At 48.8% G+C, this 27,552-nt stretch overlaps 2 protein-coding genes and 1 long non-coding RNA gene across 4 annotated transcripts; 1 reads left to right on the top strand and 2 right to left on the bottom strand.

Moving 5' to 3' along the window:
• LOC120733018 (gonadotropin-releasing hormone II receptor-like) lies at positions 1-11,672 on the top strand. 2 transcript variants are annotated; one of them, XM_040031009.1, is made up of 4 exons: positions 1-275; positions 2,618-3,146; positions 8,656-8,857; positions 8,965-11,672. In XM_040031009.1, exons 2-4 carry the CDS (start codon positions 2,619-2,621, stop codon positions 9,399-9,401), a joined length of 1,167 nt encoding a protein of 388 aa, XP_039886943.1. In that variant the 5' UTR covers positions 1-275; position 2,618; the 3' UTR covers positions 9,402-11,672. The 2 variants fall into 2 exon arrangements, with proteins under 2 accessions (XP_039886943.1, XP_039886944.1); XM_040031010.1 differs by having other exon boundaries at positions 1-3,146; positions 8,968-11,672.
• Positions 11,673-11,769: 97 nt separating this feature from the next.
• Positions 11,770-15,582, bottom strand: LOC120733021. Its single transcript, XR_005695726.1, has 2 exons — positions 15,496-15,582; positions 11,770-15,368 (listed from the first exon to the last, which is right to left on the bottom strand). It is a non-coding gene; the product is annotated as an uncharacterized LOC120733021 (long non-coding RNA).
• A 98-nt stretch (positions 15,583-15,680) lies between these two features.
• Positions 15,681-24,740, bottom strand: LOC120733063 (immunoglobulin superfamily DCC subclass member 3-like). Its single transcript, XM_040031057.1, has 12 exons — positions 24,683-24,740; positions 23,356-23,661; positions 23,107-23,251; positions 22,896-23,026; positions 22,036-22,173; positions 21,784-21,942; positions 17,655-17,820; positions 17,311-17,561; positions 16,905-17,069; positions 16,076-16,264; positions 15,886-15,993; positions 15,681-15,808 (listed from the first exon to the last, which is right to left on the bottom strand). Exons 1-12 carry the CDS (start codon positions 24,738-24,740, stop codon positions 15,681-15,683), a joined length of 1,944 nt encoding a protein of 647 aa, XP_039886991.1.
• Between the last annotated feature and the right edge of the window lie 2,812 nt (positions 24,741-27,552).

Below are 27,552 nucleotides of genomic sequence, written 5' to 3'. Positions count from 1 at the left end.
TAGTGATGAAACTATTGAAACAGTGATTTTTGACTCAGCAGGAAGCACACACACACACACAGGGCTGTAGCTCCTCCCCCTCCTCCTCCTCACTGCAGCCTGTCTGAGTCTCAGTGGTTCTCTTCATTGCTGCAGCTGAGGATCAGGATCAGAGGCGGTTCTCTGGGTTCTTCTGGGTTCTGCTGTGCTGGAGTGCAGGAAGAACATGAGGAGGAGAGGAGGAGAACAGAGGAGTCCGACCTGAGGCGGAGAAACGATCCATAGCTGCTGAGCAGGTAGAAACAAACCCTTTCACAATAAAAGCCTCAGTGAAGGTGCTTTGATGTGATTGTGAACTGAGCTTGGTCTGTTGCTTAGCTCTCTGATCAAACTCAACCTGATCACATCATCCTGAGGGGCGGGACTAACCTGTTGAAGGATCATCTGACAGCAATGAGCCCAGAACAGCTGTTTGATGATGTCATCTTGTTATTTCCTGTTTTATTTCTAACACTGCAGAGAGGAGACACCCTTCTTTTTCTTTGAGCAGGTCAGCTTGAGCTGCAGGTAAAAGGTGGATGTGTGGCGGGAGTTAGAAGCTGGGACTAATTTGCATATTCAAAACGGAGGTGAAGTAAGAGGGGCTGGGTTTGATGGCGTAGAAGAAGAACTTTAACAGGAAGTTTGTGCTCTAGTTCACCATTGTCGCCCCTGGCGTGGCACACGGCGGTGCAGGTTGTTGGTGATTGTTCACCTCCATCGTCTGGACTGAGTGAGCAGCTCGAGCTGTACAGGACTGTCACCATAGTGTGTGTGCATAGGCGTCATCTCACTTCACTGTACTCTTTACAATACTAAGGACCTTCAGGCGACTGGTCAGTGCTGAAGGTCAGGTGCTCTGAATCACATGTTTATGGAGACTTGGTTTAGTTAACAGGTTGTATTCACTCACACATACACGTGCACACACACACACACACACTCGTTCATTGTTCAACACACTGATATTTCCCACCCAGCCCTCTGATTGGTGAAGGCTCTGCCTCTCTAGCATCAGACACAAACACGCTGGCCAAGGAGCTCAGCCAGTCAGACGTAGGAGGCGGAGTCTGAACCTCTGCAGTGACAGAGGTGAAGGTTGCCAAGGTAATATAATGAACACCCACAAACACACACACATACTGATCCTGGAGCCAAAATTAGCTGCAGACCTCTGAGCTGTAACCTGACCTGTGTGTGTGTGTGTGTGTTTTCCTATCTCGGTGGGGACCAAAATCCAGGTCCCCACAAGTTAAAGGCATTTTTCACACTCAAAATGTGGTTTTAGTGTCAGGGTTACAATTGGGTTATGGTTGTGCGCCCCAGGGTGGCTGTGTAGCTTGCCGTCACCAGTGTGTGAATGGGTGGATGACTGAATGTGTAAAGCACCATACAGGCCATTTACCATTTTTATGGTTAGGTTTACGGTTAGGATAAGCAGCTAGGGAAAGCATTATGTCAATGGAATATCCCCACTAGGATAGCAACATCTGATGTGTGTGTGTGACGGTGACAGTAGTGACGGGCAGCAGACGTCACACCGTGAACAACGAGGGGAAACGGGACACTCGTGGTGCTGAAACACATGTGAAGGACCAGATGTGTTTCTCTTAGAGACAGTTTTCATATGGTCATATTTACCATTAGACTGAATCCACTCAGAGAGCACATTCGCCTCCATCTACCTGTGAGCATCATCTGCTGACAGCAGCCCAGACAGATTTCAGCTGCTTCTCCATCAGAAGCCTGAAGGTTCATTCCACCAATCAGTTGAAAACGTTCCCTATTGTCTGGGATTTATCGTCTGCATTATTGATCGCTGATTGGTTCTTTTTAATGAACCAACACTTAAAGGCCTTGGGCTTCCTGCTGGAGCTATTTTTATCTTTAACAGGTGAACCTGAGTCAACTGACTCCCCAGTTACCATGGTAACCCCATCCCCTTCTCCTCAGCCTTTAGGGAGATTCTTATCTGTGACAGATAGGAAGTCTATTACACAATAAGAGCTGTTGGACTACAGGTTGGTAGACAAAGAGAGAAACAGACAGGTGATCTGCAATATCCAATCAAAGGTCAGCAAGTGAATCATCTTCTGTGACTTAGGAACAGATTAAACCTAAAGAAAACACCTGTACACCAAGTCTCTGTGTCTCCGCAAACTGAGGTTCAGTGCCCCCCAGAAGTCTTGCATCACAATGCAGAGAAGGTCCACTGGTTATAAGATACAGAAGAAGAAGAACATCCCAAACGATAACATGAAGGAGAACATACTAGTGTGACCCCAGGAAAACATTTTAACTGTCAGACAACCCTGAGGGCACAGGTACACAAATGTACCTGCTATGAATGCTCAGCGTCCAATGAATACGCTGCTTAATGACTAAAAGAAAATGGGTATAAGAAGGTTTTTGCTAAGCTAACAGTTTCAGATTGCTTTTATAGCTTGTGCTAAGGTAAGTTAACAGTTTGTACCTGCTGCTAGTGTTTGTGCTAAGTTAACCCTACCTCCTAAAACTTACTAACTGAAAGCAGTTAGTAATTTTTAAGAATCTGATTGTGATTCTAAAACTTCATTTTCATTTTTCTTCTTCTGTACAGGATGGCAGGTAACTGGTCCATCCTGAGGTTGTCTTTACCCCCCACCAGTTCTACAGCCACTACCCTTCACAACACCTCCCAGTACCCTCCTCTACCAGACTGGGAGGCTCCCAGCTTCACCCGGGCTGCTCAGTTCCGAGTTGGAGCCACCTTTGTCCTCTTCTTGTTTGCTGCCTGCAGTAATCTTGCCCTATTGGTCAGTGTGTGGCGAGGGCAGCGTTTGGCATCTCACCTGCGCCCATTAATGCTGAGCTTGGCATCAGCCGACCTGATGATGACATTTGTGGTGATGCCTCTGGATGCAGTGTGGAACATGACAGTGCAGTGGTATGGTGGTGATGCGCTCTGCAAGCTGCTCTGCTTCCTGAAGCTGTTCGCCATGCACGCCTCTGCCTTCATCCTTGTTGTCATCAGCCTAGATCGCCAGCATGCGATTCTGCACCCACTGGATGCTCTGAGTGCGCACAGCAGGAACCGACGCATGTTGCTACTGGCTTGGACCCTCAGCATTCTGCTTGCATCACCACAGGTAACTGTGAGCAGAGGTAACTGAGAGCAGAGGTAACTGTGGGCAGAGGTAACTGTGGGCAGAAGTAACTGTGAGCAGAAGTAACTATCAGCGGAGGTAACTGAGCAGAGGTAACTGTGAGCAGAAGTAACTATCAGCGGAGGTAACCGTGAGCAGAGGTAACTGAGAGCAGAGGTAACTGTGAGCAGAGGTAACTGTGGGCAGAGGTAACTGTGGGCAGAGGTAACTGTGAGCAGAGGTAACTGTGAGCAGAAGTAACTGTGAGCAGAGGTAACTGTGAGCAGAGGTAACTGTGAGCAGAGGTAACTGTGAGCAGAGGTAACTGTGAGCAGAGGTAACTGTGAGCAGAGGTAACTGAGAGCAGAGGTAACTGTGAGCAGAGGTAACTGTGGGCAGAGGTAACTGTGAGCAGAGGTAACTGTGAGCAGAGGTAACTGTGAGCAGAGGTAACTGTGAGCAGAGGTAACTGTGAGCAGAGGTAACTGTGAGCAGAGGTAACTGTGGGCAGAGGTAACTGTGAGCAGAGGTAACTGTGAGCAGAGGTAACTGACCAGAGGTAACTGTGAGCAGAGGTAACTGTGGGCAGAGGTAACTGTGAGCAGAAGTAACTATCAGCGGAGGTAACTGAGCAGAGGTAACTGTGAGCAGAAGTAACTATCAGCGGAGGTAACTATCAGCGGAGGTAACCGTGAGCAGAGGTAACTGAGAGCAGAGGTAACTGTGGGCAGAGGTAACTGTGGGCAGAGGTAACTGTGAGCAGAGGTAACTGTGAGCAGAGGTAACTGTGAGCAGAGGTAACTGTGAGCAGAGGTAACTGTGAGCAGAGGTAACTGTGAGCAGAGGTAACTGTGGGCAGAGGTAACTGAGAGCAGAGGTAACTGTGAGCAGAGGTAACTGTGGGCAGAGGTAACTGTGGGCAGAGGTAACTGAGCAGAGGTAACTGTGAGCAGAGGTAACTGTGAGCAGAAGTAACTGTGGGCAGAGGTAACTGTGGGCAGAAGTAACTGTGGGCAGAAGTAACTGTGGGCAGAGGTAACTGTGGGCAGAAGTAACTGTGGGCAGAGGTAACTGTGAGCAGAGGTAACTGTCAGCAGAGGTAACTGTCAGCAGAGGTAACTATCAACAGAGGTAACTGAGAGCAGAGGTAACTGTGAGCAGAGGTAACTATCAACAGAGGTAACTGTGAGCAGAGGTAACTGTGAGCAGAGGTAACTGTGGGCAGAGGTAACTGTGAGCAGAGGTAACTGTGAGCAGAGGTAACTGTGGGCAGAAGTAACTGTGGGCAGAGGTAACTGTGAGCAGAAGTAACTGTGAGCAGAGGTAACTGTGGGCAGAGGTAACTGTGAGCAGAGGTAACTGTGGGCAGAAGTAACTGTGGGCAGAAGTAACTGAGAGCAGAGGTAACTGTGAGCAGAGGTAACTGTGGGCAGAAGTAACTGTGGGCAGAGGTAACTGTGGGCAGAAGTAACTGTGAGCAGAGGTAACTGTGAGCAGAGGTAACTGTCAGCAGAGGTAACTGAGAGCAGAAGTAACTGTGAGCAGAGGTAACTGAGAGCAGAGGTAACTGTGAGCAGAGGTAACTATCCACAGAGGTAACTGTGAGCAGAGGTAACTGTGAGCAGAAGTAACTGTGGGCAGAGGTAACTGTGAGCAGAGGTAACTGTGGGCAGAGGTAACTGAGAGCAGAGGTAACTGTGGGCAGAGGTAACTGTGGGCAGAAGTAACTGTGGGCAGAGGTAACTGTGGGCAGAGGTAACTGAGAGCAGAGGTAACTGTGAGCAGAGGTAACTGAGCAGAGGTAACTGTGAGCAGAGGTAACTGAGAGCAGAAGTAACTGTGGGCAGAGGTAACTGTGAGCAGAGGTAACTGTGAGCAGAGGTAACTGTGAGCAGAGGTAACTGTGAGCAGAGGTAACTGAGAGCAGAGGTAACTGTGAGCAGAGGTAACTATCCACAGAGGTAACTGTAAGCAGAAGTAACTGTGGGCAGAGGTAACTGTGAGCAGAGGTAACTGTGAGCAGAGGTAACTGTGGGCAGAGGTAACTGAGAGCAGAGGTAACTGAGCAGAGGTAACTGTGGGCAGAGGTAACTGAGAGCAGAGGTAACTGTGAGCAGAGGTAACTGTGGGCAGAGGTAACTGTGAGCAGAGGTAACTGTGAGCAGAGGTAACTGTGAGCAGAGGTAACTGTGGGCAGAGGTAACTGTGGGCAGAAGTAACTGTAGCAGAGGTAAGGTCAACAGAGATGTGAGCAGAGGTAACTGTGGGCAGAGGTAACTGTGGGCAGAGGTAACTGTGGGCAGAGGTAACTGTGGGCAGAGGTAACTGAGAGCAGAGGTAACTGTGAGCAGAGGTAACTGTGGGCAGAGGTAACTGTGGGCAGAGGTAACTGTGAGCAGAGGTAACTGTGAGCAGAGGTAACTGTGGGCAGAAGTAACTGTGGGCAGGGTGTGAGGGTAGCAGAGGTAACTGTCAACAGAGTAACTGAGAGGCAAGTAACTGTGGCAGAGGTAACTGTGAGCAGAGGTAACTGTGGGCAGAGGTAACTGTGGGCAGAGGTAACTGTGAGCAGAGGTAACTGTGAGCAGAGGTAACTGTGGGCAGAAGTAACTGTGGGCAGAGGTAACTGTGAGCAGAAGTAACTGTGGGCAGAGGTAACTGGGGCAGAAGTAACTGTGGGCAGAGGTAACTGTCAGCAGAGGTAACTGTCAGCAGAGGTAACTGTCAGCAGAGGTAACTGAGAGCAGAGGTAACTGAGAGCAGAGGTAACTGTGAGCAGAGGTAACTGAGAGCAGAGGTAACTGTGAGCAGAGGTATATCACAGAGGTAACTGTGAGCAGAGTAACTGTGGCAGAGGTAACTGTGGGCAGAGGTAACTGTGGCAGAAGTAACTGTGAGCAGAGGTAACTGTGGGCAGAAGTAACTGTGGGCAGAAGTAACTGTGGGCAGAGGTAACTGTGAGCAGAAGTAACTGTGGGCAGAGGTAACTGTCAGCAGAGGTAACTGTCAGCAGAGGTAACTGTCAGCAGAGGTAACTATCAACAGAGGTAACTGAGAGCAGAAGTAACTGTGAGCAGAGGTAACTGAGAGCAGAGGTAACTGTGAGCAGAGGTAACTATCCACAGAGGTAACTGTGAGCAGAAGTAACTGTGGGCAGAGGTAACTGTGAGCAGAGGTAACTGTGAGCAGAGGTAACTGTGGGCAGAGGTAACTGTGAGCAGAGGTAACTGTGAGCAGAGGTAACTGTGAGCAGAGGTAACTGTGAGCAGAGGTAACTGTGAGCAGAGGTAACTGTGAGCAGAGGTAACTGTGAGCAGAGGTAACTGTCAGCAGAGGTAACTATCAACAGAGGTAACTGAGAGCAGAGGTAACTGTGAGCAGAGGTAACTGAGAGCAGAGGTAACTGTGAGCAGAGGTAACTATCCACAGAGGTAACTGTGAGCAGAAGTAACTATTAACAGAGGTAACTGTGAGCAGAGGTAACTGTGAGCAGAGGTAACTGTGAGCAGAGGTAACTATCCACAGAGGTAACTGTAAGCAGAAGTAACTGTGGGCAGAGGTAACTGTGAGCAGAGGTAACTGTGAGCAGAGGTAACTGTGGGCAGAGGTAACTGAGAGCAGAGTACTGAGAGCAGAGGTAACTGTGGGCAGAGGTAACTGTGAGCAGAGGTAACTGTGAGCAGAGGTAACTGTGGGCAGAGGTAACTGTGGGCAGAGGTAACTGTGAGCAGAGGTAACTGTGAGCAGAGGTAACTGTGGGCAGAGGTAACTGTGGGCAGAGGTAACTGTGAGCAGAGGTAACTGTCAACAGAGGTAACTGAGAGCAGAGGTAACTGTGGGCAGAGGTAACTGTGGGCAGAGGTAACTGTGGGCAGAAGTAACTGTGGGCAGAGGTAACTGAGCAGAGGTAACTGTGAGCAGAGGTAACTGTGGGCAGAAGTAACTGTGGGCAGAGGTAACTGTGAGCAGAGGTAACTGTGAGCAGAGGTAACTGTGGGCAGAGGTAACTGTGGGCAGAGGTAACTGTCAGCAGAGGTAACTGTCAGCAGAGGTAACTATCAACAGAGGTAACTGAGAGCAGAAGTAACTGAGAGCAGAAGTAACTGTGAGCAGAGGTAACTGAGAGCAGAGGTAACTGTGAGCAGAGGTAACTATCAACAGAGGTAACTGTGAGCAGAGGTAACTGTGAGCAGAGGTAACTGTGGGCAGAGGTAACTGTGGGCAGAGGTAACTGTGAGCAGAGGTAACTGTGGGCAGAGGTAACTGTGGGCAGAAGTAACTGTGGGCAGAGGTAACTGTGAGCAGAGGTAACTGTGAGCAGAGGTAACTGTGAGCAGAGGTAACTGTCAGCAGAGGTAACTGAGAGCAGAAGTAACTGTGAGCAGAGGTAACTGAGAGCAGAGGTAACTGTGAGCAGAGGTAACTATCCACAGAGGTAACTGTGAGCAGAAGTAACTGTGGGCAGAGGTAACTGTGAGCAGAGGTAACTGTGAGCAGAGGTAACTGTGGGCAGAGGTAACTGTGAGCAGAGGTAACTGTGAGCAGAGGTAACTGTGAGCAGAGGTAACTGTGAGCAGAGGTAACTGTGAGCAGAGGTAACTGTGAGCAGAGGTAACTGTGAGCAGAGGTAACTGTGAGCAGAGGTAACTGTCAACAGAGGTAACTGAGAGCAGAGGTAACTGTGAGCAGAGGTAACTGAGAGCAGAGGTAACTGTGAGCAGAGGTAACTATCCACAGAGGTAACTGTGAGCAGAAGTAACTATTAGCAGAGGTAACTGTGAGCAGAGGTAACTGTGAGCAGAGGTAACTGTGAGCAGAGGTAACTATCCACAGAGGTAACTGTGAGCAGAGGTAACTGTGAGCAGAAGTAACTGTGAGCAGAGGTAACGGTAACTCACGGTTGGAGTTTTGTCTCTGACATATACGCGAAAAATAAAACACCTGGAGATGACTCGCTTGTTATGAAAGACATGAGTTTGTTCCACAGCTGAAAAGTGAATGCAGCAGTCTGTCAGGTAACATAACATTAAGTTGTGTGTTGCTGCTACCTGTGCAACTGCTGCTCGTTCTGCACCCACATGTATGAGGCGACAAGAAACTTGATTTTATTAAAACAGGTCAAATGATCACGTTTTCTTGTTAGAGATCCTCCTGTCTGAGCAGTGAGCAGCTTCTCCACCTGTCAGCAGGTGCCAGCTGCTCTCACATGCAGCTGATCCAGGTGAAAGTTCCTGCAGTAAATTCTGACTGCGTGTTAATCCTGGCAGGAATGCTCTGGATTATCCATGCACAACCTCCTGCTGATAGCTCAGGCTAACTGCTCCCCTTTGTTTCTATAAGGCATGCTACCGATGCTGAGACGTCAGTTGCTAGTTCAAAGTAAGAGCAGCTTCAGAGCAAAACTGAAACTCAGACCAGGACGTCACATCTGGATTTTTATCTAATGAGCTGTTGTTTATTGTTAGAAATACTAATGTGAGGCCTCCAAAGTGTGACTCTGTCCGTCCATTAGCTATTTATCTTCAGGACCATCAGGGTGGACTCGGTGGACTTCACTCAGTGTGTGTCTCACGGTAGCTTCAGTCGCCGCTGGCAGGAAACTGTTTACAACATGTTTCACTTTACCACGCTGTATGTCGTCCCCCTGCTGGTGATGAGCTGCTGCTACAGCCGCATCCTGCTGCACATCCACCAGCAGCACCTGAGAGACAAAGGTAACACATCTGTGAACAACACCTGTAACGCATCTGAACCACACCTGTTCTCAGCCATCACAGCTGATTTGTTGTATGATCAGCAATGTAGACACTCCCTCTTTCAGCAGGTGAGTCGCCCCTGCGTCGCAGTGGCACCGACATCATCCCAAAGGCTCGGATGAAGACTCTGAAGATGACGGTGGTCATCGTGCTGTCCTTTGTCGTGTGCTGGACGCCATACTACCTGCTGGGGATTTGGTACTGGTTCCAGCCCGACATGCTGCGCATCACACCGGAGTACGTCCACCACGCCCTCTTTGTGTTCGGGAACCTGAACACCTGTTGCGACCCCATCATCTACGGCTTCTACACGCCGTCCTTTAGGGCCGACCTCGCCGCCTGCTGCCGCTGGGTGAGGAGTGATGCGGACACTTCGTCCCAATACATAGACCGAATGTCCACCAGAGAGGGTCCTCACAGCAGGGAGCACGAGCCGCAGCCCTCCACCAACAACCAGACTGCAGCAGATCAGCCAATGAAAGCACGTGACTTTAGCATGTGACTTATGCTTTGTGTCAGGTGATTTTTATTTGCAGGCGCCTGAGCAGAGTTGTTGCCACAGAATCAGAATAACACGGTCATTTTGTCTGCATGTTGACTTTATCAGTTTAGATCACATGTTTTGTCACGCCCTCCACAGATGATGCTCAGAGAGAAGGCGCTGACCTCTGACCCTTGTGTCAGGCCTTTAAGAGAGGTGACTGCAGTCAAACAGCAGCAGCATGCTGATGCCTCCTGATTACAAATTAAAGTGCATCTTTTTTTCTCATTAATCTCAATCAATCATTAATCTCATCTGAATCCACAGAGCAACTTCTAGTGTCTGGATGACCTCGTCAGGGACACCTCCAAAATGGACGTGCTCACTCTGTGAACCACAGGGTGGAGCTCTAAGACAACAGGATGTGTCTGCATCCAGAGGCTGTATAGGCGTGGCATACAACAACATCAAATCTCACTCATTCAGAGCTCAGCCTTCTCAGTCTGTTAGTATGGTGACCTCACAGCAGTCATGTTATTGGTTAGATGATGTCTGACAGCACAAACGTGGTCCAGAGATCCAGTTCAGCCAAGCGGACAGCGAGCAGCTACAGCTGCCTGTTTCACCATCCACTTGTTAGTCAAGGAGGTCACGCCCCTAATGATGCAAGCTTTAAGACTTAATCCAGTTCAAACAGGTGACCTGTGGGGGCATGGAAGTCTCTGGAGACTGAGTCACTGGTACATCTGCTGGATGTTAGAGGAACTGCAGCTTTGGAGGTTCAAATGTGACCATACCCATGATGTGACCCATGCATGTTTGTTTGTGTTTCAGGTTTTTAGCAATGTTATCATCCTTGGCAGTGTTGGGGTAGTTACTCAAGAAAAGTAATGGATCACACATTAGCTTTTACTTTTCTTAAAAGTAATGTAGTAACTTATTTAATTCCTCGCCGGAGAAGTATGTTGTCAGACTACTGGTTACATTACTTTCTGATTTCTCTACAAAATGACCTGAAACCCATTGTTACCAGTTACCTACAGGCTACAGTCCCACACACCAACTCAAAGCCCTCCTAATGACCGCACACATATGGACTTTGGTTTTTAGTTTATCACTTATTAACTCAAATTAAAGATGAGCTCATAAGTTCAGGCTCTGGATGCTGGGCTAACGTCTGCTTTAACAACACTCTGGGTTCTTGGCTAGCTTAGCGTTAGCATGCCACCCGTTCACATGTTAGCAAAGTGTCTGTAACGTGGACTGTATTCAGTGGTCGACAGGAGGCAGCCGACACACTCAGCGGGACAGTCAAAAGCTTGCGACCATAGTGGCAGTGGGAATTCCACAGTGTTTGTCCAACCTTGCAAGCCCGGCTGAACGGCTGCGGTCTCATCATACTTGAAGTGAGCAGAGTTCATACAACCAACATACAGTTCATACAACATACTTTGAGTTAGTGAGGTAACGATATGAGGTCCATGTGTGAGCACGCCGCTCTACAGAGGGCAGTGGTGAATACTTGTGACATCACTAAACATCAACTTACGCTGTCTCAAGGAGACACCGCACTATTACGACTGTTACAAGTCAAAGTTGTGTTAGTAGAAAAGTCTGGTTGTTTGTGTCCTGGCTGCACTTTCCACTCTACCGTCTTCCTGTCCTTTTGTGTAGTAAAATAAAAGCAATGCCCACATCTCCACTCCTCGAACGCTATCGCTGTGCTGCTCCACCATTGTCCTCCTCCTGCACATGAACTGAATCAGCTGACTGTACCATACAAGAATGTTTTCTTTCTGTCCAGCTGGCACTATCTCAAGAACTTGTTCAATGAAAGTAATGACATAATTGCAACTGTAATGCGATTACATTACTGCATTACTGAAATGTAATGTGATTACAGTAACTTGTTACTTTGTAATCCCTAACACCCAAAACTGGCCGTGGAGTTCCTCAGGGTTCTGTGCTGGGACCAGTGATCTTAATGTACGCTTCCCTTATTTAATACTATTAGAAAACAGATGCTGATGCAGTCACAAATCGGTTTAACGTGTCTTTATCGGCAGTTCACATGACTGTACATTAAACTCACCTTGTCAAACCTCAGGTGTCGCTGCACGAGCAGCTCGTCCGCTAAATAAATGATGAACAAAGACATGTTTTCTACTTCAGCTTTATTTGGTTTTTATGTGTCTGAACAGCAGAAATTAGGACAGGGAAACAGTCTGTGGAGAGAATCTGCAGCACAAACAGGAGGCTCTGAATACAAGAGCTCAGAGCTCGGTTTAAAAAGCAGTTTAAAGCTTTGGGTGCTTTTATTTTTGTGACACATTATTCAAACATCTTTATAGAGAAAACAGAATCATTAAAGCATCATTTCTCTCATTGGTTCTAGGCTTCAGTCACTACGATCGCTACATCTCAGGTTTAGTTTCTACAGTGTGTCGACAGCAGGAGGTGGACTCAGCTCGGACAAACAATAAAACAGGTTTTTATGCACAGCATGGCTTTGACATCACATATGGCTTATGGGTAAATATGGCTATTTAATCAGAGGCTCTACCTTCAGCTTGGAACAGCTTTTACAACTCTACAAATATCTTCATATCAGCTACAAACATAAAGAATCAGAAAAAAGTCAAACTGGAAGAATCATAATATTATTAGAATAAAAATACAAATTTTAATGTCTTTATTTTGGCAGCTTTCCTCTTTGCTGCCAAACGGCAGCGACGGAAAGATAAGAACGAACGGAAAGCGGAAAGTTCTAGAAAAAGAACAAACTCAACAAAACACCTGAAAACTTTACTTTTAGAAACAATCGTCTCATTTCGGAGCAGAGATGAAGACAGCGGGGAGCTCTGCGACCTCTGACCTTTGACCCTGAAGACAGCAAGGAGGGTGTTTTGTTGAACTGGGGGAGGAGGTCAAAGGTCCAAAATCAAAGACACTCTGACACAAAGATGGCTCATGACAGTTTTCACCTACGCTAGGGATGTCGAACTCCAGGCCCCGAGGGCCCTGGAGGTTTTAGACGTGTCCTTGATCCAACACAGCTGATTTAAATGCCTAAATGACCTCCTCAACATGTTGTGACGTTCTCCATAGGCCTGGTAATGAACTCATCATGTGGTTCAGGTGTGTTGACTGTGAGATCCAAAACCTGGAGGACACCGGCCCTTGGAGTTCCCCACCCTGACCTACACTTTGGCACAGTTTACAGTCTGGTCTGTTAAGTCTGGGCTTTAAGGAGGAGCACTGGCTCCAGGAAAAAGTTTGAGATTCTTTTCTGCATCAGTGCGACTTAAAACATCCTAAAAGGTTTTAAACAGAAAACAGTTCAGTAGCATTCAAATATGACCCTTTATGGGTGAAAACGATATTTGAAACAGGTGTTTTCAGGTATAGATCTCCGCATGTTTTAGGAAGTGAGTCCTGAACAGATGAGAAGAGCGAGGACTTCAGAAAATGATCACCACTGCCTGTAACGCAGGTGATGAAGGTTCTTTAGAGGACGGAGGAGAGCAGCGTGAGTAGAAAGAAAGCATTGAGAACCACAACTGTCTCAGCCGAGGACCACAAAGCACTTTCACATAAACTGTTATAGTGACGCTGCAATTAATGAGGGTGGAGGTGAGGCCAGAGAAGAACAGAGTTCCTGTTCTCCATGGTTTCTGCCATTTGTAGAACTAACTGTTGATTACACGGTTTTAAATGGCGAGTGATGGTGGTGCACCAATCAGCATGCACTTTGTCACTCAGAGAGTAAAAGTCCTGAATTAGCAGCTAAACAGGTTCCAAGAACTTTGACAGTTTGTACTTCCTGCAGCGTGGAGTGACCACAGCTACGAAAATGTTCCCGCAGTCCAAAAGCATCTATGGTGGTGTTATGGTTTGGGACTGCTTCAGTGCATACAGACCAGAACAGCTCACCATCACTGATGGAATGATGGATTTTGACTGAGAAGCAGGACATCTGCCTGTGGATTGAATCGTGCAGCAGAGACAAAAACCCTCAGCTCACAAAGGAGAACATTAAAGAAACGTTCAGGTGAGGAGATGTGAAGCTCAGAGTCCTCGGGGCTGATGGCCAAGCACAGCATTCATGTACTCGAGGTGATACCGGATCATTTTCATCAGCAAATCCAATCTTTTCATTCTGTTTTTCTAGTCTTTTAACTTGTTTTAGGTAGCACCAATGCCAAAACATCAAAAACCTAAAAGAGTTCAACGTTCCCTGCAGAGAGAAAATATCATTTATGAGTTAAATTTGAAGAATGTATGTTTGGAAGAAGGACACGTTTCTAAGACATGGACGATTTTTCTCTGTTGGTCTGGAAAATGTTTGCACGGATCAGACACGGGACCTGGTCCCGGTCACAGAGGGCTACAGTAAAGTCCTCAGGATCAGGAGGTCAGGGGGTCGGAGGTCACTCGTAGAGACATTAATCCGCACAGAGTGAGCATGCTCTGTGGCGTAAATACAAACATAATATCTGGATATTTCTGAGCTTTTGGTCAGCGCGGTTTTATCCTTCATTTATTTGGTTTTCCTGACAGCTCATCCTACCACGACATAAGAAAATATACTTTCACTTCTTTTTCCAAAGTGTTTGTGTGAGACATAAAATGTGATGGCGAGGAATTATTTTGGTTTTGTTTGTTCTTCGACTCAGACAGGAACCAGAGTGAAAACAAACAGGAAATGCAGGTAAACTAGTTTTTCTTTTCTTTGGAAGGCATTCAGCTCATTTTAAATAATATTTGGCTGAACTCTACAGAAAGCTGCTCTTCATCTATATTCATTTGATGCATTAAAATACATCAGAGGTCAGTTTAGACATGGCTCATGGGGCTGTACATACCTGTGGGCAGGTAACGGGAAGTGGAAGCCCTTGAAAACATAAAAAAATTTATTGAAATCGGGACAGACAAGGCCAGAGATGTCCCACACTTTCCTGTCTCACCTTTCCCAGGTGAAGCAGTCAGATCTTCTCAGGTACAGAGCTGCTCTTCTGTCCCTCATCAGCAGAAGCAAAGACATCTACAGACAGCGAGGGATGGATCCAGAGCAACGAAGCCAAGGTCTCGTGGGAAAAAAGGTTAAAACAGGGAAAAGGTCCCAGAGGAGGCTTTTGGTTTGAGGTAGGTTAGCTTGACCTGCAGCGGGAGGCTAACAGCAATTTAGAGGTTTGGCATGAAGCCCGAGGTAGCTCTCTTTGGGGGGAAACAGTTTGGTGGAGGAGTTGGAGAGGGGAGTGGAGGGAGGGGAGGAGAGGCAAGCCGACCGTGGGCCTCGTCCACATCCTGACCGGAGGCGAACTCGACGAAACAGACAAACACTGAAAGGCTAAAGCGGAGCAGAGGAGCGTTAGCGTCCTCTAAGGTTACCTGCTGACCAGAGAAACAATAATTCCCTTTGGCTCTGGGCCTCTGAGGACCGGCAAACGGCAGGTAGAACACCTTCTCAGGTGCATCTCAGAGGCCCGTCTCTGGTCAAGCCGGCAAAAGGCCTCATCGTCTCTGGAAACTCGGCACCGTCGGTGACTAAAACAAAATGAGCCCAAACTAAAGAAAAAAGCTTTTGGTTTCAACAGGAAGTAAGCATCAGCATCTGAACGCACAGGGGGAGGAGCCAGAGTCATGTGACCAACAATTTGTGTGTTTACAGGTGAAGAATTCCACTTTGGTTTTGATCTGGAGACAATCTCATTTGGGATTGGTGTCACAGCAGTCAAGTTCAACGGGTTCAGTCTCCCTGTGGGATCAGACGCCACCTGGAGCTTCCTCAGACAAATCATCATCATCATCATTATAATCTATGCGTTAATCTCCTATCCTAAATGCGGTAAGGCTGTCAGGAGGAGAGAAGGCGCCACAGGCCGGGGGGGGAGAATGTGTGGTGTTTTATCCGGTGCCTGTGCCCAGGTGAACAGGTAGAGCAGGTTCAACCATGACCATCAATGGAGGAAGGGTGGAATCGCATCTCTGTAGGCGGAGCAAGGGAGAAGGGGGTCATTGACAGGAAGGTGTTTCCTCAGGCAGGTATTTGACCCCGTACTCTGGATCAGGACCATCCCTTAATAATCATCCAGGTGTGTGTGTGTGTGTTTACCTGGCTGAGCTCGAAGCTCTCAGGTGTGTGGCCTTTAGGACCACTGACGCCATTCAGAGTGGGTGGAGTCTCCCAGCTCTCCCTCTTCCTGCAGAAAAAACTGAGCACAGAATACAGTGAGGATGATGAAGACGATGATGGCGGTGGTGGTTGTGAGGACGGTGAGGACGATGATGGTGAAGGCCTTACTTGCGTCTGTATGCCAGCAGGACGAGCAGCAGGCAGCAGAGGATGCAGGCTAGGCCACTGTGAAGGCCAACCAGCAGAGCGGACGTCGAGCTGTCAGCCTGATCGCAGTTACAGCTTGAACCAGCTGAGGGCGACAAACATCACATGTTACACTGCTTCCATTGGTGACGGTGTGCAAGAGGTCAGAGGTCAGGCTCCTACCTGCTGCAGCTCTCTCTCCCTCTGCCAGAGATACAAGGCGGCGGTTGGACGGACTGTCTCCGTTCCCGTTAAACGCCACCAGCTGGATTTCGTAAATGGCCGCCGGCTCTGCAGAAAGTAAACAAACAGATTATCACAACGCTGTATCCACTTCCTGTCGGGCTGCCGTACACACCAGCCTCATACTCACCCAGGTGGGAGATGGTGTGGGTGTTGATGTGTGCTGGGAAGGTTTCCTGCCCCTGCACTTCTGGGTTGGAAACACTGCGGTACTCCAGTCTAAAGCCCTCCAGCTTCCCTGGCTTGCTGGGAAGCTCCCAGTACACCTGCATGGCGGTCTGGTTCAGGACCTTAGTGAAGAAACTGGGAGGACTGGGAACTGTGGGGCAGACAGTGCCTGCGGTCATTCACAGAGACAGCATCTCCAAAACGTTTAAACATGGTTTTATTGTGATCAGAGCAGGTCTACCCCACCCCAGGCCCGCACCTCTGAGGTCAAACCCTGTTCATGACATCAACACATCAAACAGTGACAGTGTTTCTGCATTCATCCTCTGAAACATAAAGATGGTGCTTAAAGCCTCAGGCTGGGTGGGTGTGCCCTCTGCTGGCAGAAGTGTGGAGCTGCACCATCCTTCTATCAATCGTCTGATCAGATTACTGTTCACTAATATGAAGCCAATCCTTCTCTTTGTGTGTGGTAGGAAGCGCTGCCCTTACACCGATGGGTCTTTACCAGAAACTTTTACCAGCCGGGTCTTGTTTCCTACAAATCTACAGCTTCATCAGCTCCATTCAGGACCAAGCTGCAGACCTTCATAACAGGCTTCAGCTAATGTTTTCATGTCATTGTGAGTAGATCTGAAACACCTCATGAACCTGAGACCCAGGAGATTAGTTTTAGGTGGAGGCCTTTTTCCGAGGCTGGAATGCTGTGGCGCCATCTTCAGATGGCGAGGTTTTATAGATATTAGATATAGTGTGAGTGTTTTCAGTGTTATCAGTCAGAGGTGACCTACCACCGCCCAGCGTGCTGGCCATGATGCTGTCAGACTGCTGGCTGCCTCCCAGCGCCGAGTACGCCTTCAGGTAGATGGAGTAGGTGGTGGCAGCTTCCAGGTTGCTGAATTCGTGTTTGAAGGTGGTTTTACTGACGGCCTCCTGCAGCTCAGCACTGTCCGGCTCTGAGGAGGTCACAGATCAAAGGTCAAACAGGTGAAAGCAACCACAGTCGGTGATGGTGCTGCAGACTGATTGATTGGGATTATCGGTTACACGCACCAATCAGTCTCCAGCCAATCAGGAACCAGTAATTATGCCCCCACAGAGAAAGTTCATATCACGTCATTACCCTATAATCTCATTTCTAGTCTCCTCACACGGACGATCTCAGACTTAAAAATACCAACCCCACCCCTCTCTCACCGCCCAGTTTCCTGATGTGCAGGACATATCCGATGATCTGCTGGCTCACATGTTCTGTCGGCTGGTCCCAGGTCAGCTGCAGGCTGCTGGAGCTCAGCGCCGCTGCCTGGAGGCCGGTGGGGGCCTCGGGCAGCTCTGAGCCCTGGCTGATGGCGAGGCGAGCGCTGGCCTGATTGGTGCCAGCGCTGTTTTCGGCAATGCACTGGTAGATGGCTTCATCCTCGGGGGTGATGCGGGTGATGGCGAGCGTCCTGCAGGTGGTGGCAGAGAAGAGGTGGGACGTTAAACCGTGCAGTAACCTCACAGAGAGAAAGACCTTCTGAGCGTAAACAGAAGGATCTCACGTGTTCCCGTTGGTGAGCTTGACGTTGCCGCTGGGTATCAGCAGTTTGCCGTTCTTCAGCCAGATGAGGTGGGGGTCGGGGACGCCAGACGCCGTGCAGCTGAAGACGGCGCTGGCCCCTGCTGGTCTGGAGACAGACTGTGGCCACTGAACAAACTCTGGAGGAGCTGCGGGCCAGAAGACAGAGCGTTACAATTTCAACACAGGGCAAACCTGAGCTGGTGGTTTACCCTCTGAAAACTTATTCTCTGTGAGGCCTGTGGGGGGATGTGCCGCAGCACCATCACGAGTGGAGACGACCAGGAAAACTGTCAGAATCAGACAGACTGTCATGATCCTGGGTCTTTTGACCCAGCGTTTTAAGTTTGAGTTTATTTTGTTCATTAGGTTATCTAAGTTCATTTGTTTATTAGATTCCCCTTGTGTTTCCAACCCCTGTTAAGTCTCCCTTGTCTTTCATGTGCTTCATGTCTGTGTTTCTTATGTTGTCATATTTGCGTTTCATTATGTTTCCCATTTTATTTTGAAAGAGGTCCTGTGTTCCTGCATTTTGTTTTACTCTTCCCCTGTGGCGTTGTTATGTTCATGTTGTGTCTACTGTGCCTTTCTGTTCCATGTTTCAGGTCCCTATGTTCTGTCTCCTCAGTCTGTTAAGTTTACATGTCTTGAGTCCCGTCAGTGTGTTTCCTGTTTTACTTTCACAGTCTGTCCTATGTTAATGTTTCTGGTTTTGCTTCCCTTGTCTCGTCCTGCCTAATTACTCCCAGCTGTGCTCTCCTCCTGTGGCTCATTCCCCCTTGTTATCCCTCAGTGTATTTAAGCCCCATGTTTCTCTTTGTCAGGGTTGCGTCCTCCCTCATAGCTGTGTGATTTTTCCCTGTGGCTCCTTGTGCTTTAGTTTTCCTAGTTTAGTTTTGTATTGTTTTTCGTGTCCCACTCCACGCCAGAGATAAAGCTGTGTTTTTTGAGTTTACTTTTCGTCTCTGCGAGTTTGCGTTTGGGTCCTACTCTTGCCTGCACACAGCCGTATTGTGACACAGACGTGCTCATTTTATCTAAAGAACCTCAGAAATACCACAAGTGAGGAACGCTATCAAACATCGTAGCAGCGCCGTAACGGGGAGAAAAGCCACGAGCCCAAGGTCAAAACGCTAACACGTATTTAATTTGTATTTAATGTAACTGTAACAGAGGTTTATACATGTCTTCAAAGGTGATGCTGCTCATGTGAGTCTTTGGAGCCACCTGGTGGATGAATAACTCGCTACATAAAGCTAATCACTAAAAACGCATCATGTTATCATCACACGCCGTGTCCTCAGAGTGAAAACTTGAGCTCGTGTCTCTGTTATCTTTGAACAGCACTTTGACCTTTGACCCCACCCTCCCACCACCACCACCACACACACACACACACACACACACACAGACACAGCTGTCTGTCTCCACCCGCTTCATCTCCATGGCTACAGGGAAACCGTACACACACATCTCTGTCACCCCACAAGAGCCCCGCCCCCTCCCACTCTGAATGGAAAGAGGGGGAGGTCAGGGGTCAGAGGTCACAGGGGAGGGGAAAGGGATGAATAGGAGTCATTTATAAAAGTGTGTGTGTGTTGCTCTTGAACTTGGGGTTCTGTATCTTAGGAGGTCAACGGTCATTATCCCTCCACAAATAAAATGTATTTATATGTCCACCCCCATATCTCTCACACACACACACACACACACACACACACACACACACACACACACACACACACACACACACACACACACACTTACTTTTTTATCATTTTTAGCAGGACTGTATTTTGTGTATTTGTACTTTCCTATTTTCTGTTCTGTTTCTGTGTTGTTGTTGTGTGGGCTGTACGCCAGCCTGAACGATGCACGGCAACAATAAAAGACTTTATCTTTAAAAACTCTTCTGATTAAACTGCTGAGAATATTTTTGTTCATATTATTGATGATTGCTATTACTATGGGGTTGCTCTGCCTTGTGGATGATTTTGTTTACTGATGATCATCTTCTGAAGACACTGTCGAGTTCATCCTGACTGAAACTGAAACGCGACGTCAGCACATCGCGTCTCCTCCCTTTTATTTTCGTGTCTCTGATTGACATGTTTGTCACGCGTGCTTTTTGTTTGCAGTTAGTTTCACAGTGGCACACGTGTAAAAACGATGAAGTCGTCTTTGTAAAAACAACTCAGATGTGATAAAATGATAACTCACACCAGCTACAGACAAGGAAACGACGTACCCTGAAACTAACAATAGAAATAAGCTGAATTAAACACAACAATAATGATAATAATAATAATAGAAGAAATGATTTGATGTTAATGCGTCTGTCTCTGATGGGAGTCACGTGGACGTGTCAGTGAAAAGAAGGTTGTTACGGTGGCTTCTTCTTCCTACTGTTTAGGTCTCTGTGGGCGCTGCCGCCGATGATGTGTGAGCCATCTCCTCTGGATGCTGTTGTGTAACAACATGTTCGTCACATACTGTGTGAGTGGAAAGCACTTTGGGTGTTTTACTTGTGCGTTGAGCCAAACTGACTTCAGATGGGTGCATGAGGGATGAACCCTTTCATGCAGGACAAGGAAAGCTGGATCATCACACAGAGCAGGAGCTGCGGTTGGGTTTAGACCGAGGCCGTCTGTTGTGGCCCTGCCCGTTTGTGCACTCGTGTTTTTGTGGTGAGGACAGTCTGCAAGTCTGAGTGTCAGAGTGACAGACGGAGTTTCAGTGGGAATAAAGTCCTCATTGTGAAGTGGGGCTCTTCTCATGCTAATCCAGATTCTCATGAAGCTCTCAGTCACACACATGTTCACAATGGGCCTGTGTGACCTCTGACCCCTCCTCCTACATGACCTCTGACTGAGCTGCAGCTGAGCGAGCAGGACAGGAGTCCCTGAACGTCTCACACGTCTGCGTGGAGCTGCAGAGGAAACTCTGATCGGAACCACATGGAGTCCTCGGGGCTGTGCGCTGATCTTTCCACCGTGTGTGGGAAAACACTGTGACTGCTGCGTAGATGACACGTGGCTGCACGCACCCAGAAACTGCAGGAAAAGCTGCAGCCAGTGCGTTTTTCTCCCACAAACTCACATATAAGATCATCAACACCTCACGGTTTCAAAAACAAATGCGTCTGACGCGCTCACGTTAACAGGAAGTGAACTCTGAGGTGCTGCTGTCACCTCTCTGATTTACAGAGAGGGTCAGAAGTCACATGTCGGGGTTGAAGAGTCCGACAGCAGCAGGCTGAACTGAACTCGACACACAACCAGTCAAGTTCAAGAGCTGACAGATGAACACACACGCACACTGCATGTGTGTTTGCACACTCGACATGATGAGGTGGAGCTGAACAGATGGAGCGGTTGCTCTGCAGCTGCTCGCCGCTGTGTTCGCAGGAAGTCTGCCTCAGGCTTGTTCTGAGGATCTTATTGGTCAGTAATCGCGTTCTTTCCTGTTCCACCTGAGTGCTCGAAGCACTGCCTCATTCACACATAACACCAGCACTTTTTTCTGCACCTGTACTTCCTGTCTGACGTCCTCACTCTGGTGGATGCATCTGAGGGCATCTTTCCCAGGAATATTTGGGACTGAGTCACCGATCTTCCGATTAGTGGATGATTAGCTCTACATCCTACGCGCCCAACTTTCAAGGAGAAGTGTCAGTCATGAAGGAGCAGCAGGTTTGTTTCAGTCTGCACACCAATCATTGATGAGGGGCCAGCAAATCAGACTCGCTGCCCGCCATCTGAGTCACTTCAGTACCAAAAGCTGCTCCTTCAGGAGAACCAGAACTCGCTTTGAAAGGAGGACAGAGAGTGACTCATTTTCAACCAGCAGCAGTTCCTTCATCGCTGTGCCTGACCGACTTTCTCTGATAATCACAACCGTTCCGAATGGATTTGTCTGAAACTTAGTGTGAATAGAAATAAAGGTTTATTCAAACAGAACAGACGCCGTACATCCAGAAATGTCCCTCAGTCTGAAGATCAAAGATTTGACCTGCAGGACTTCTAAGGTGAAAAGTTTGAATGTTTAAGGTGAGGACAGGTCGGTCACATTTGGCCAGCTGATGTGTTGTTGCTGTGTGCAAGCGTACCTACCTTGTACAACGAGGCGTCCAAGCGCTGTCCTCCTGGACCTGCTGCCCGGTCTGTTAGCCGAACAAACGTAAACGCCTGAGTGCTGCAGAGTGGCATCAGAGATCATCAGGTTTCCTGTTCCCAGAACCTGGATCCCCTCCACGCCGATGGACCGGCCGTCTGACCGCACACAGACACCATCATTAACACAGCTGATCTTAACAGGTAATCAATACTAGTGATTGGATCAATGAGTGCAGGAGGAGGCGTTACCGAGGCGACTCCAGGACACGATGGGCCGGGGGTTTCCTGTGGCAACACACTCCAGGATGGCAGTCTGGTGGACATTGATGGTGAGGTTCTGAGGGCCGGACAGGATTACGGGCTCCTTGTAGATCCTGGATCCTGCAGCTGTGTCCAGAAGACCAGAAACCCTCAAAAACACCCCGAGACTCTGTTTACCCTCACTCTAGACTCTTTCTACCCTCAGTCCGGACTGTTTCTACCCTCAGTCTGGACTCTTTCTACCCTCAGTCCGGACTGTTTCCTACCCTCAGTCTGGACTCTTTCTACCCTCTGTCCGGACTCTTTCTACCCTCAGTCTGGACTGTTTCTACCCTCACTCTGGACTGTTTCTACCCTCACTCTAAACTCTTTCTACCCTCACTCTGGACTCTTTCTACCCTCAGTCCGGACTCTTCTACCCTCACTCTGAACTCTTTCTCCCCTCACTCTGGACTCTTTCTACCCTCACTCTGGACTCTTTCTACCCTCAGTCCGGACTCGTTCTACCATCAGTCTGGACTCTTCTACCCTCAGTCTTGACTGTTTCTACCCTCACTCTAGACTCTTCTACCCTCAGTCCGGACTCTTTCTACCCTCAGTCCGGACTGTTTCTCCCCTCAGTCTGGACTCTTTCTACCCTCAGTCTGGACTCTTTCTACCCTCAGTCTGGACTCTTTCTACCCTCACTCTAGACTCTTTCTACCCTCACTCTGGACTCTTTCTACCCTCATTCTAGAGTCTTTCTACCCTCACTCTGGACTCTTGTCCAGAGTGAGGGTATTCAGGGCATTCAGTCTTTAATTATGTGAGTTTTGCCTTACAGAACCTTGTCCTCAGTTTTGTCTTACCGGTGACAGTCAGCTGGGCTTCGTGGCTGTAGCGAGTGTTGGCGATGTTTGAGGCGATGCAGCGAAACAAACCGCTGTCAGTCTGCTGAACGCCGGTGATCTGCAGCACGCCATTAGGAAGCAAGGTGTACCTGTACACAAAGCATATACAAGCAGGCTTGAATCCTTATACGTTAAAATTTAATCTCATCACACTTCACTAAAGACATACCTGTGGTTATCGGTGCTCAGTGAGCATCTGTCTTTCTGCCAGGTGATGTTGGCCTCTGGGATACCATTCACCTGACAGGTGAGTCTGGCCACACCCCCTACATCCACATGCATGGACTCTGGGTGAGAGAGGAACTTAGGGAGGGCTGGTGGGAGGTGGAGAAGAGACCGTTAGTACAGGTGGGTCACCTGTGTGTTACTGTGAGGTTTGTTTGATGTTTTTTGTGTGTTTGGGTGGACGGCAACTCACATGCGAGCTGGACGCGGGCCTTGCGGCTGACCAGCATGCCATAGCGGTTCTGCACTGCACACTCGTACTCTCCGGCATCCGTCTCGTTGCTCTCTCGTCTCTTGGAGAAATTTCTGATGAGCAGCGTGCCGTTGGTGAGCACTGTTGCTCTGGTACCAGTCGCTATGGGAACCCCGTTGAGTCTCCAGGTGATAGCGATAGGCCCCTCCCCCTCCACCTGACAGTCCAGCATCAGGGGACGGCCCCTGACCGCAATAACATCACCAGGCTCCTTCAAGAAGGCCAACTCCAACGCTCCGAGCACACCTAAGGGGAAGCAGGAGGGTCAGGGGCGGAGTCTCAGTGGACGTTTCTGATGGTGAAGCAGGTTTAAAAACACAAACACTCACTGACAGGAGGCAGATGTGGAGATGAGGGTTATGATGATAATAAGGGCGAGGAGGTGGCAATGAGGTGGCGATGATGATGACTGGAAACACCTGCCCAAAGCAGTATCCAGGTGACTCCGGCAGGCAGAACTCAGGCCTCGCGTTGACCCTCAGGCTATGATGAACACATGAATGTGACGCAGGCAATGATGACAAAGATGGCAATGATGTATATGTACTGAAAGAATCAGAGCCAGTGTTTGTTATAAATAAACTGGGAACGTTAGAAGACTGCATGGACCCAATTATAATCAATCAGGTCAGTCACACAGACTGAGGTCTTTAAATTACGTGTTACTACACCTCTCATCATCTGAAGGCCTGGACTGAACAAGAAGCAGAAAGCAGCGGGGCTCAGGTCTGCAGTGTGTTGTTTCCATCACGTGGTGAACGAACTGCTACAGCGCTTTCCTGCTCCACCTCAGAGCAATTTATACCACACATTATTTCTACAGAATTCTTTCTGTGATGGATGTGTCGGAGAGCAAAGTGGACCTAACATCTTGTCCAGGGATATTTGGCATGCTGGAGCAACAAACTAAACCGCCACCTGCTCTACAGCCACCCCTCAAACACAGCACAGATCAGCCTCTCTGTGGGCCCCCTCAGATAAAGACCAATGCAGGTCTTGTGTCTGTTTATTATGCTGTTCAGTGAATGCATCGTTCCTCCTCCTCCCTCCTCTGGCCCTTTTCAACTTGAACTTGGTTGAGGTGACTTTCCCAGGCTCCCCCCCTCCTCCCCATCGCCTCTTTGAGAGGATGCTGTGGGAGGAAAGACTGAGTCTGGCAGCAGGACCAAATCCTTTAGTGTGAACGACGACAATAGAGAAACAAAAGTTAACCAAGACACAACACCCCACCCCCAAAGGATCCCACAAACAACCAAACACACCAAACCCTGCAGCTGCCGGACCCCAGGATGCCTCCAGGCCTGCAGCTCCTCATAAACATCCATCACTTCAGCCTCTTTATACAGCTTCACGCTTGTTTCCACAGACTCTGAGCACAAATCACTCTAAAGGCCAATTTCATCTCCTCGAAGAGGAGAACAGGAAAACATGTCAAAATCTTCCTTCAGCACCAACACCGGGCTGGCACAGGGCCGGCACCGGGCCCACATCACTCCTCTTTATAAAAGCAACGATGAATCCTGATGACGTCACGGCAGGAAAAGTCAAAACTGGTTTAAACAGGAAATCATCAGCACGCGATCGGACCCGACACCATGTAGGTGTACAAACCAGGTGTGGACCGTTCACACCTTTTGGTGTCCCGTGACAACACATCTGGACCACAGCAGGGCGTGCTTTATGCCAGGGGTGTCCAACTCCAGGCCTCAAGGGCCGGTGTCCTGCAGGTTCTAGACCTCACCCTGGGTCAGCACACCTGAATCAAATGATTAGTTCGTTACCATGCCTCTGAAGAACTTTAAGGCATGTTGAGGAGGTCATTTAGCCATTTAAATCAGTGGACACTTCTAAAACCTGCAGGACAGCGGCCTTCGAGGACTGCAGTTGGACACCCCTGCTTTATTCAGACTGTGACTCGATAAAGAAGCCGATGCAGTTCTGGCCGCGGATCAACCCAGAGGCGTCTTTATTCTGGAGGACGTCAGTGGACACAGACAAATAACCTGGATCGTGGGCAGTATTGTGTCTCGTGTTCAGCAGGTGTGTGATGGCGAGTCATGCTCACAGATCACGACTCAGAAAAACATCAGCTGATGTTTCAAACCATCGAGCTGCTCAAGTGAAGCATCTGATGATGATGATAAGGAGGAGGAGGAGGAGTTGTGATAATAATAATAATGGATAATGGATTGGATTTATATAGCGCTTTTCAAGGCACCCAAAGCGCTTTACAATACCACTATTCATTCACTCTCACATTCATACACTGGTGGAGGCAGCTACAGTTGTAGCCACAGCTGCCCTGGGGCAGACTGACAGAAGCGAGGCTGCCATATCGCGCCATCGGCCCCTCTGGCCAACACCAGTAGGCAAGTAGGGTAAAGTGTCTTGCCCAAGGACACAACGACCAGGACAGAGAGCCCAGGGATCGAACCAGCGACCTTCCGGTTACAGATGCGATTCCCAACCCCCTGAGCCACGGTCGCCACGGTCGCCCAGACTGGGAGGTGGAGGTGGAGGACAGCTGTCTGATCAGCTGATGATGTCACATGTCTCCTCCTACAGGATTTAATCCTTCGCCTCCCATCTGGGTCCCCGCCATGGGGGTGGGGTTTTTAAGACACTGGAGCAGACAGTCTGCCCCCCGCCCCTACCCCCCGTTTAACCCTGACCTGCCCCCTAAATCCCCTGAGCTGAACTGAACCCCCCGATGCCTCTGCAGGTCATGAGAGCTGCCCCCCCCCCCTTCCATTCTGCGGTGTGATGTCACACGCCGCTCTGACCGTGAACTTCACGGTTTCATGGTGCTGACAATGGATTCCCCACAGACACGGGAGGTCGGAGCCCTGAGAACCAGACTGTTACCCTGCCCACCCCCTTCCAGGTCACATGTCTGCATCTGCCGCCGACCCCACCCCCCACCCCATCCCACTACTGCTAATCACGCCAATTAACAAGCTGCTGAGTCACTTCCTGTCCAGTAGTTTGTGAACCTGAGAAGGTTCAGGTGTTTCAGTCTGAGTTTCGTTTACCAGCTCAATTTTTACCAGAGTGCTCAGGTGTGCCAATCAGACCCTGACAGACCTGCACAGACCAGCACAGACCCCCACAGACCTGCACAGACCCCCACAGACCCCCACAGACCTGTACAGACCCCCACAGACCTGCACAGACCTGCACAGACCAGCACAGACCCCCACAGACCTGTACAGACACCCACACCCTCCACAGACCTGCACAGACCTGCACAGACCAGCACAGACTCCCACAGACCTGCACAGACCTGCACAGACCCCTACAGACCCCCACAGACCCTAACAGACCAGCACAGACCCCCACAGACCTGCACAGACCTGCACAGACCTGCACAGATCAGCACAGACCAGCACAGACCCTAACAGACCAGCACAGACCCCCACAGACCTGCACAGACCCCCACAGACCAGCACAGACCCCCACAGACCTGCACAGACCTGCACAGACCCCCACAGACCAGCACAGACCCCCACAGACCTGCACAGACCTCCCATCAGCTCTTGGGCGCTCTGGGTCATCAGCTGACTGACAGTCTGGAGAGTTTCTCGCTCTCGACACATCATCAAGTTCAACAACAAAACACACTGAGCGCGCTCAGTCTACTGCATAGAAATGAGTCTGATGAATATGAATGTGACCTTCTGTCCTCATCACACACACACACACACACTGTGGTTTCTATGCAGTAGACTGAGCGCGCTCAGTGTGGTTTCATAGAGATGGGAACTTTAAACCAAACTGGAGTTCAGAGCCTCACAGACACACTGGGACCAGTTAAAACCAGTTTATTATGTTTTACTGTCCAGAAAGGAGCCAAGAAAACACCTGAGAGACTGTAAACAAACAAAGAGAGGAAAACAATGATGGAAGAAATGAAGGCATAATCAAAGATATAAAGAAGAAAGGAAGGAATAATAGGTGACCTTTCAAAGTTAAAGGAAGAAACAAAAGGAGGCATTAAAGGAAACAGGAAAAGGAAAGGAAGGATCACAGAGAATTACAAGGAATGAAGAAAATCAAGCTTTTATTGCTGTTTTTCATTTTACTGTCACGTGACTTCATGTCTTCTCATTCTGAGCTATGACATTTTTTCAGATCTTT

The sequence above is a fragment of the Simochromis diagramma genome, unplaced genomic scaffold (genome assembly GCF_900408965.1).
Source record: "Simochromis diagramma unplaced genomic scaffold, fSimDia1.1 OVJJ01000361.1, whole genome shotgun sequence".
NCBI classification, from domain to species: Eukaryota; Metazoa; Chordata; class Actinopteri; order Cichliformes; family Cichlidae; genus Simochromis; species Simochromis diagramma.
This window is presented reverse-complemented; position numbering and strand designations above follow the sequence as displayed.